This window comes from Lygodium microphyllum, chromosome 21, assembly GCF_053477565.2.
Source record: "Lygodium microphyllum isolate KBCC chromosome 21, Lygodium_microphyllum_v1.1.10, whole genome shotgun sequence".
NCBI classification, from domain to species: domain Eukaryota; kingdom Viridiplantae; phylum Streptophyta; class Polypodiopsida; order Schizaeales; family Lygodiaceae; genus Lygodium; species Lygodium microphyllum.
In genome coordinates this window covers 16,064,009-16,074,449 of record NC_141155.1, presented here as the reverse complement: position 1 = coordinate 16,074,449, position 10,441 = coordinate 16,064,009, and the positions used below count along the sequence as shown (strand labels likewise).

The 10,441-nt window shown below is 39.7% G+C and overlaps 1 protein-coding gene across 2 annotated transcripts; it reads left to right on the top strand.

Annotated features, from left to right (window-relative positions):
- Positions 1-296: 296 nt before the first annotated feature.
- Positions 297-3,605, top strand: LOC148017768 (uncharacterized). Of its 2 annotated transcripts, none has more exons than XM_087661435.1 (3): positions 297-641; positions 1,391-1,520; positions 1,933-3,605. In XM_087661435.1, the coding sequence occupies exons 1-3, from the start codon at positions 389-391 to the stop codon at positions 3,419-3,421; spliced, it is 1,872 nt and encodes a 623-aa protein (XP_087517561.1). In that variant the 5' UTR covers positions 297-388; the 3' UTR covers positions 3,422-3,605. The 2 variants fall into 2 exon arrangements, with proteins under 2 accessions (XP_087517561.1, XP_087517562.1); XM_087661436.1 differs by lacking the exon at positions 297-641 and adding an exon at positions 648-888.
- The last annotated feature ends 6,836 nt before the right edge of the window (positions 3,606-10,441 follow it).

Below are 10,441 nucleotides of genomic sequence, written 5' to 3'. Positions count from 1 at the left end.
ATGTCCTCTCTCTCTGCAAAAACCGCTTCTTGAGTTCCTCTCTGTAGCTCATATCTATGTGTCTTCTTTATATGGCTCTCTCTCACACCTCAAACACTGTCTCTCCTAGCTTTAGCATAGGTGGGTCCAAAGGAGGTGTGGCCACGGAGCTTTCACTACCAAAGACTTAGGCGTGGAGCAGCACTTACTACACCACATTGGTACAATGTAGCATGCATCCCTAGTACACACACTAAAGCTGCCGTGCTATTACTATTTGAGTACTGAATCACACACACACACACACACACACACACACACACACACACACACTCTCTCTCTCTCTCTCTCTCTCTCTCTCTCTCTGTGAGCGTGTGCAGTGTACTGAGCTTGTGTCAGAACCTCACAAATGCCCCATGCAGGAACCTGCAGACATGATAACGATAATGGGGGTTGTAGCTCATGCAGTAGGAACACCCATATTAATAAGAGGCCTGCAGGCGCAGCTGCGGGCGGCCCCCCCAGTGATCATCGACACGGTCATACCGATAACAAGGAGAAACTCAAAAAGGGATTGTGGTCGCCTGACGAAGATGAGAAGCTCGTCAGATACATTGCCATGCACGGCCATGGCTGCTGGAGCTCCGTCGCCAAACGAGCTGGTAATGATACAATCTTATCATCATGAAGGTATTCAGACACGTGTAGTTGCGTAATGGCCCTGCACACCGCACATGCCGACACAAGCATGTCAATGCATGATGTAGCAGGATCCCTAAATGCTCGTTGAAAGTCACAACCACGCGCATTGCTGCGCCATGAATAATCATGAGCTGGGACACATTGATCAATGTAGAATCAGATTAATCTTGAGGCGCTCTAGCTTCGACATAGGCCGTGTAACAAAGGGCGAGGATATTCATATTAATTGCAGTATCAGATTACTGAGCTATAGCTTCAGTGTATTACTATTGATCAGAGCAGAGGCCATGTAACAATGGATGACAAATCAGGGTTCAAACGCAAGAAGTCTTTGACATCTTCCCTCGTTTTCCGCATAGTATTCAACATCATGAGCTTCTGCTTGAGAGGAAACACATACCTAACTAGGTGCAGTTGCACGCAAGGGGCTAGGTATGCCGGTGCCCACCTAGGGCCAGAAGCCCCCTGCCCCCAACCGCACCTAGCTACGTATGTGGTGCCTCCCTCGCAGAAACTCATCATGTTGTCGTAACTCACAATGTGGGAATGATAGTGGGAATTTGTCTAAAACTTCTCATGAAAGCTCTCACGATCCCAAGGAGCACCTCAGATGCAGGAAATTGTTTTCTCAAATTATTGGGAAGGAAATTAGGCGCCCACATCAGCACCAGATTGGATTCATGGACTGGTTTTGTCTGTGACATTGCAGGCCTCCAACGTTGCGGCAAGAGCTGTCGCTTGCGATGGATCAACTACCTCCGCCCTGACTTGAAGAAAGGGAGCTTCTCTCCCTCTGAAGAGAAGCTCATCATCCAACTCCATGCCATTCTTGGCAACAGGTTTAATGATTATAAAGCTGATGAGTCGTTTAATGCAGCTCAAAATGTGTCCTTTCAGCAGCAACTGCATGTCATCTAAACGCTTTTAATTAACCTTCATCCTATCCAACACATCAGCAATTTCACCACTACTACCATCTACGCAGAGTAAATTGCCCATGTCTAGTGGGTTACAAGTATGGAGCCATAATCAGCTTCTCTAGATTAATTGCCACAGTTCCAATTACCGATTGCCATAGCCCCAACTTGCATAATTGAAACATTATTTTGGGTATGAGAAGGAATATACAATGGTATATAATCCTATATTCATTTTGTTTCGGTGTAAAACTTAGAGCTGATCTTATAGTATGCATTGCTATCTATTACACTGATCAGTTAATGAGTACTTTGTATTTTTGTTATATTCCAGGTGGTCTCAGATTGCCACTTATCTTCCAGGTAGAACTGACAACGAGATTAAAAACTGTTGGCATTCATCCCTCAAGAAAAAGCTCAAGAATGCTGGAACAGAACCAAAAGCCCATCAGGCTAATATAAGTGTTGATGGCCACAGTAATTACATAAAAGCTGCAGGTGGATGCGCATTCAAAGACACAGGAAACCTACATCCAACCACCAATCCACCTATCAAACACTTTCTTAAACTGGAGGAAGAGTGCAATTCTAGCATTAAAGACTGCAGCATTGGCACTTCGTGGCTCAAGAAAGCCGAGGTTCTCTCAAGAAAGCAGTTCCCTTTTAGTGGGTTTGAAGGATTGCAGCTCGAGTTCGATGACCAATGCATCAATGATCCTGAGTCATCCACAAGTGTTGTCAATAATCATAAGGAATTCAGCATCAACAAATCATCACAAGTAGGAAACTCTACTGGAATTAGTACACAAGCTGTCTCTTGCCTATCAAGATATTCTAGCCCATTCATGGTTGAAGATTCTGATGACCATCATGTCCATGATGAAGGAGCCGGTATCTATCCTTTGGATATAGTATCCTTAGAAACGCAAAAGCTGCCTAAACTTCTTGCAATGGGCAGCAGTATGCTATCACCACATCCGGAACCCCCCTTCACCATGATAAATAAATCCAGCCTCATGATGCAAAGACCTTTGACTGAGGGAGTATGTGCTGCAAATGGTTCCGGCATTGCACATGAAATAGTGACCTGCGAATGGCATAATCACAAGGATCGCTTGGCCATTCTGTGCAACACACAACTTGATTGTACCCTTGGCAGCTATCAGCAATCGAACAAGTATGGTGACAACATCGACAATGAGTACAGTTACAAGCATCTGGGCAGCATTGTCTCTGCTGCATCCAGCCCAGAATCCCAGTTTATGGTAAATGAGAATAAGGAATGTCAGACAGAAGCACAGTCCCTGATCATATTGAATAAGGCCCCAGGTCATTATGATGATCGTGCAGTTAAGCATCATACTGGGGAAATATTCACTGATGCATTTCCTATCAAGCCAGGGTCAATTGAATGTCTAGTAGCAAGCATAAATTCTGAGATGGCTAATAGTATTTCCATGAATATGATTGGCGCAGCACGGCCAGAACCTATCAGGACTGTCTATAATGTATCGAATGTGAGCAATATCTTTAGGTGCGTTGGAGAAGATTATCAACATCAGCCTGTGATTGGGAACCAACTCAGCTGCAGCGACTTAAACAATTTCGCAGAGAACATGGTTAATAGCTCAGGTTATAATGATCTTAAGCCCAGCGTGCTGGTCGAGGCATTAATGCAGCAGGCAAAGCAGATGAATAACAGTATGATTACAGATATAATTGCAGCGCAGCAATCGGAATTACAGAACAATGCATCCGATCGTATGTTTGTGGAAGAGCTAGCAGCAGATCTACTTTGGCAAATGCCACTAGAGCACGGATAGCTAATTGCAGGCTTAACCATATAATTAGACAGTGGCCGCGCATTATTGCGCTATTAGAGCTTTGGATTGTATAGCACTCCATCATGTATAAAAACGCCCAACATACATTTCATCTGTATAATTACCGAGCATGTACAAACGTTCTCGACTGTTAATGGGGAAGGCAATTATCATCGTTTTATAAGCTGCGATGGTACGCTCTCCTTTCAACCTCCATGGTATTGATACGCATTATTGTCTGTCACATGAAATGCGGATGGTTTCAATCCTATTGTCTTCTCTCCCTCAAGTTCCATGAGGCATGGTGTCCTTTACGTTAAAGACGTGCTGTCCTGCAGGCTTCCTTGAACCTTCTCACTACATACAAAACACTTTTTCTCAGCTGGTAAGACTCCCTCAGATCGAAAATGGTATACCACATGTTGCTCATGAAAAACTTTTTCCCCGTCCCCACTTGGAAAAAAGGAAGTGGCTTAAACCCACCTGGTTTTGGGAGGAAAATAGCTGGTTTTGGGAAGGAAAATAGCTGGTTTTATAACAAAAATACCAGAAAACAAGCCTATTTCCATCAAGACAAGCCTCAATTTCAACAGGTTTTTGAAAATCTTGCCTAGAAAAAATGCACTAAAGGATGGTTTTTTGTGAACACTAAGTCTAGTGTTATAACTAAAATACTTGGAGAATCTATCCGTACCTCTAAGGGACATAACAAAATTCAAATCGTTATTTTAAAATCCCAATGGATACAACTATATTAAAATGTCATTTTCTATTGGCATTGCATGATCCATGATACAACTTGGGTTCTGCCACGGGGGATTCACTAGTAGTAATAAGGAGACGTCACTTGCGTGCAGTAAATATATGAAAATATCCCTTATCTACCTCCTATTTATGGGACCACTTAGGACTATATTTATGTATGAAAAAGGTATATCGTAGTTCTAAGGTTTCTCTTTTATCAATACTAAACTTTTTTATGTACTTCAACCACAACAACAATGACTAAATTTTGTGGTAAGTACTCCAACAAGAACAACTCTTATGGGGCCATGGGTTATAATTTAATGGATTGAGCTTCATTGGGGATTCATGAAAAGCATGGTTAGGTAGATTGTACTTTTTGATGCAATTATTATTTCAAACTATGTTGGATGACAATCCATCATGGTAATTTTGCTTCTTCCCTTTGATCACTTCAATGCATCTAGACACTCCAGAGTCAACACACTAAACTCTAAAACCTTGAAAGTAACCATTATGGAAAATATAGACTAAAAAGGGCCATTTAGCTTAGGATTTAATGACTTTCCTATGGCAAGAGATTTGAGGTGGACCAATGGGAGAGAGGGTGGTATACACATTTTACCCACTCCCTTTCTCCCCTTAGGCCTAGCACATGTAGGCTTATCCCATTTATCTCCACTTGACTCCTTTTTGCCCCCCCATCCCAAAAAAAAAAAAACAAAACCTAACTTACACCTATGACAACTTGGCCCCCATGCTAGGCAAATCTCATAGGGCATCCAAAAGTAGGGGCCAAATTTTGAGATATTTTCCTCCTCCCAAAATGTTTATTTTTCCATAAAAAACTCATTTCATGTTGTGTATAGTCAAATAAAAGTCATTTTGTGTTTCTCCAAGTGCTTAGTTTGGCATTCTTCCTCTCCATTCCACAAATCCATCCATCAAATCTTTCCATTACATCCTTCTTTCCACAACTACAACCATAGCCACAAAGCTACCATTGTCATTTGGTGCTCTATATCCACTGTTCATCCATTTCTTATTATAGTTAGATCCTTCCTTCTTCTTATGAGGGTTTAAATTTCTTTTCTTATTAAAATCAATACGATGGCATTCAAAAGTCATCAACAATGTCCTCTAGACTCTATTAATACTATCTATGTTCATAATACAAAAGACAAGCATGGACAATGGATAGGAGCATTGTTTAAAAAAGATTCATAGTACACATGCAACCAAGAGCAACAAGTCCTCATTAAGCAAGACATCTTGATTTATTGAAGAATCATTAGAAAGATAAATTGCTTGGGCTTAGATAGAGTAGTCTAATCATAGTAGTATAACATCTCTATATTACAAAAGATTTGCCGGCCCCATGATATGCATTGTGTATTCCAATCTAGTTATAAGTCTCCACAATAATATTCTTTTTTTAGGTTATGTTACTCTATAGTCATCAATTTCATCTACTTATATGTATATTCTCTTCTTATCTATATCTTTTTATCAAATTTAATAAAAAACAACCCTTGAGGAGCCAAACTAGAACATATGGCACTCTACATGTTGACATATGCTAGGAAGTCTTTTGCAAAGTGTTCTCAATTCCAAGACTTGTCTTAAACAAGTGTAAATATCTAGTATCCACATATTTGAATTCGATCGTATGGTGCTCTTGGACTTCTTCCTTGTCCACCATTTGACTCGATTGAGTGGTTGATCCCTAATTGGTGGTCAATGCATGTACTAGTAATAAAGATGTTACGAGATAAATTTGGGCCAATTCAAATTTTATGCATATTTTCAAGGCTACTAATGTGCATTGTTATTCTTCTATGCTCATTTTCAAAGGTATAGGTGCAAAGTTCTTGGCCATCTAATTTTGAATAAGGTTGGGATAAGGTGGACAATGTACATAGAGATGATGTGTGCTCATGTAGGGTGCCTAGCATCAACATTACATTTCATTGTTTGATTACACATTCTTCACTATATATGTGCTTCCATTGTTGATGCTGGATTAAAAATCAAGGAAATTGGATTCCTTTAGAGTGCAATGAAGATGGGAGGCCAATCTTTGATATTGAAATCTGTATACCAAACGGGTTAGTAGATAAAGTATCATTGAATAAGTATTGGAGATTTTTAAATGTATGTGGGTCTCTAGCTTTGATGGAGAATGCAGTTAGTACTTGTAGAAATTACACGGTATAGTAGACAAAATTTGAGCAAGGAGTAGAGAACACATAGTAAATATGAGAAGAATAGAAACTACTTTAATCTCAAACAAACTAATACAAAGATGGCTCCATCCACCCATGTGCTTCCACTATGAAGCTTACATGGTGATGGAAAATGATAAGCAAAGAGTTTAAGGTTAGCTAGAAAAACTCTTATTGGATGAAAGATAGATTGACGATGGCTTTGGAGGGGTCTTCCTTTTATAGCTCGAGAAGGTAGTCTGGTCTGTCTGTCTCACATATTATGGTCCTTTCCTCATAGTTGGCCAATGAATAATTCCTTTACCATCCAGGGCTGGGGATGCTTCCCCTAGACCCCTATTAAAAAACCCCAGACCCCAAAATAGGGGTCCCTGATAACTCCCATGCCATGCAACTCAATGCATTGTGCCTCGAGTTGCTACTAGCATAACTACTCTCCTGTGAAATTCCCTGTGCAACTAATCTACCTTTGTACTTTTCTAAGTTGCCACCATTAGCCTTGTGTACTTTACCTTCTAGAACTACTTGGTGCCAATAATCTTCCTCTTTTCTAGCACATCCACTAGCTCCCAAGTATCATTCTTCATTATGTTTTCATACTCAGCTTGCATAGCTGCTCTCCATGCTAGATCAACAAGTGCTTCTTCCAAGTTTGATGGCTCCTTTACTTCTCTTATAATCTTAGCAATCAAGGCCGTATTGAATACGTGAGCATGAACCTTTCTTTACTCCTCTATTCTTACAAACCTCCTTAGTCCATCTACCTTTTCCTCAACTATGGTAGGCATAGGATTACTACAATCATAGAGCTCCTTCACCCATCTCGCGATAATGGGTCTTCTAGTCATGTGATTATAGGTTGGTGAACTTTTTTCTCGTCATTTGAAGATGATGCTTCCTCCTCCTTGAGGGTAGGGATAGCTCTTGGGATAGGTTTATAGTGAGATACTTCTTTGCTAAATGGTAAAGTGGATGAACTTATATTCTTCTCCTCCACTATATGTGGCTACTCCACATCATGGCTCGCTATGATCTTCTTTGCCTCTTGGTCATACGATTTTTAAGCCTTTTGCTCATCACTAACTATAAGAGAAGAAGATACATTTCGTGCTTTTTGGATTTAACTTGTTTTTCTAATCTTTTAGAACATGTGCATAACATTCACATTCAAAAGTTCTAAAATGTGAGACAAATGGTTTCTTACCAGAATAGACCTCATGATGAGTTTTTTCCTTAAGAGCCTTCGTGTAACTTTGATTGAGAATGTAGACTACAATATTAATAGCTTTTTTCCAAAAGTGGCTAGGCAATCCCTTGCCCTTAAGCATGCACCTTGCCATTTCCATAATGGTAAGATTTCGATGTTCAATAATGCCATTCTATTGAGGTGTATGAGGTGTCGTCAATTGAAGCTTAATCCATTTGCTCTTACGAAAGTCTTCAAACTTCTTTAAGTTGAACTCATCACCACCATTTGCTCTAAATTCTTCATACTTTGCAATGTTTCATTCTCAACAAGTTTTATACATTCTTTAAAATGATCAAAAGCTTGAGCCTGATCACAAAGAAAGAACACCCACATCTTCCTACTATAATCATCGACGATCAATATAATATAAAAAGATCCTCCCAAGGCTTATGTAGGTATTTTACTACACAAGCTAGCATGCACCAATTCTAGAGGAAGGCTTCACTATATTCTTGATTTCTTGTGAAAATGCCTTTCTTTGTTGCTTGCCCATCATGCAAGCTTCACATGGCCCCTTCCTTTCAGTTACTGCAAGTAGGTGAGCAACCATACCTTGCTTATGCATCTTCTTAAATACTACAAAACTAGTGTGACCAAATCTTCGATGCTTAAGTTTACTTATGCACACATGAGTGTTGGCTATGATAACACTTAGATAACATAAGTTGTTCCTTCTTTTCCCTTTGCCAACAACTTTACCAACACTATCGATAATTTCTACACCTATTTTAGTGAACCTCACATCATGGCCAAGATCAATTATAGAAGCAACTGATAATAGATTTCTCTTAATCTCTAGAACATACAACACATTTGAAATAATTTTGAGTTCACCATTTTCAGCGACAAAGAAAATAGTACATGTGCCCTTAGCAGAGCATTTTGCATCATTCCCAATTGTCACAGTGATGGATTCTTACAGAGGCTTTCATAGAACTATATAGACATTTCTTGTTACAGGAGGTGCTGCTATCCAATACCCATGAGTCAGTGGTAGATATTTCTTATGCTAAGGAACACACTTCCTCAATGGTTGCCATGAATAACTCCAACTTTGCTTCAATAAGTATACTGGCAATCTCCTTCTTTTTAGTCATCACACTATGCCTTTCTTTTCATCTTTCTTCTTGACATGACAATTTGTAATTGCATGTCCTTTCTTCTTGCAGTAGAAGCATTCTCCTTGAAACTCTCTTACCACCCTTCTTCTTCTTGTCACCATTGGTAGAGGAACCACCTTTGCCTTTCACGTTGGTAGAGAATGCAGCATCTCCATTGTTGCTACCTTCTTAGGCTTTAAGCTGCAGCTTCTCCTCCATTAGTACTGGATAAAATTTCTCAAATGTCAAAGCTTGGGGTCTCACCTGAGTATTCAGGGTAGTTACCAATCCATCAAACTTTGATGGAAAATTTGAAGACATCTCCGAGGTAGCTCCTCCCCTAGCCTTTTATATCTCAGTTGACAGCTATCTGCTCACACAAATTCTTGATCCGAGTGATGAATGCTTCATATATCTCTCTTCAATAAAATTCTATGCTACTAGTTGATGCTCGATTTCCATTTCATACTATTGACTTCTCAGTACGTTTCAAGCCTCTGATGCCTTGGTTTTATACTGAATCAAGGTCAAAGCATTGTCAGAATAGCTTGTAACCAAGGCACAAAATGCATGTGCATTTCTTTATTTCCAAGCTCATAGAAGATTTGGATTTAGAGGAATCATAACACTCAAATTTGATAGGTTGGGGGTGGGTTATGGTTTAAGGTGAGTTCCCAACACCGTCTCTAAAAACACATAGGTATCAAGGATAGTTGTAATTTTAAACTTCCGCAAAGTGTAGTTTGTACCATCTAACTTGCCTTTAGTAAGGGTTGGTGGACTAATCCTCAGTGTTTGAATTGTTGGTATAGTAGCAACACCACCTGATGTGCCAACATCACTACCTGATGCAACATATAATATTTCTTGTCTTCATTGTTGAAGCCCTTGCCTCTTGCGTACTCTTCACTCCTTAGAGCTCCTTGGGCTCTGATACCATGTAGAAATTACATGGCACAACAAATAAAATCTGAACAAGGAGTAGAGAACACATAGCAAATATGAGAATAATAAAAACTTCTTTAATCTCAAATGAACTGATACAAATATGGTGTTGAAATATCAGAATAACAACATGAGAAGGTGTGCATAAGAGGGAGAAAGGCCTCAAGTACAAGAAGAAGATATTGCTTAGTAAGTTGCTCACAACTACAATTGGTACACTCTCTGCATTTGAGAGTGACCTCCAAGTTGTTTATATAGTCTCACTCTAGGCTAGGATTAGGGTATCCCTTGCCCTCTAGTTCATTCACACCTCACCTTCCCTCACAGATACTTGCTTACTTAGGGTTCCTATGCTACACTTCTAGCATCCCCCCTCAATGCCAAGGTGGCATTGGATTACATAACATGTAAATGGTTCTTCTCCTCCCTCAATGAATTAGTGGGATGCCTTTATAAAATAGGGTACAAGGATATTTATGGAAAGATGGTATACCAGATACTAGAAAAGTTGGTCCTCAAATGATTTGGAGACATAGTTGGCCTCCAATTCTTTGGGAACTTCAAGAGAGTTGGGACATTTAATAGTTATATGCCCTATTTGTTTACATTTGTTACACTTCATATTGTTGGGTTATTTTTTTAGCACTTTCCTACAATATGTCCTTTTTGTTACAAAAGGAGCAGTTAATTGTCATAGTATGGACTAAGAGTTGTTCGAGGTAGATGCTGAGCTAGTGCTACCTTCTTTTTTATTTCT

Excerpts from the sequence above, each read along its gene's own strand:
- LOC148017768 (XM_087661435.1), top strand. The coding sequence starts at position 389 with ATGCCCCATGCAGGAACCTGCAGACATGATAACGATAATGGGGGTTGT. Across the intron at positions 642-1,390 it reads CTCCGTCGCCAAACGAGCTG|GCCTCCAACGTTGCGGCAAG; the intron begins GTAATGATACAA and ends GTGACATTGCAG. Across the intron at positions 1,521-1,932 it reads CATGCCATTCTTGGCAACAG|GTGGTCTCAGATTGCCACTT; the intron begins GTTTAATGATTA and ends GTTATATTCCAG.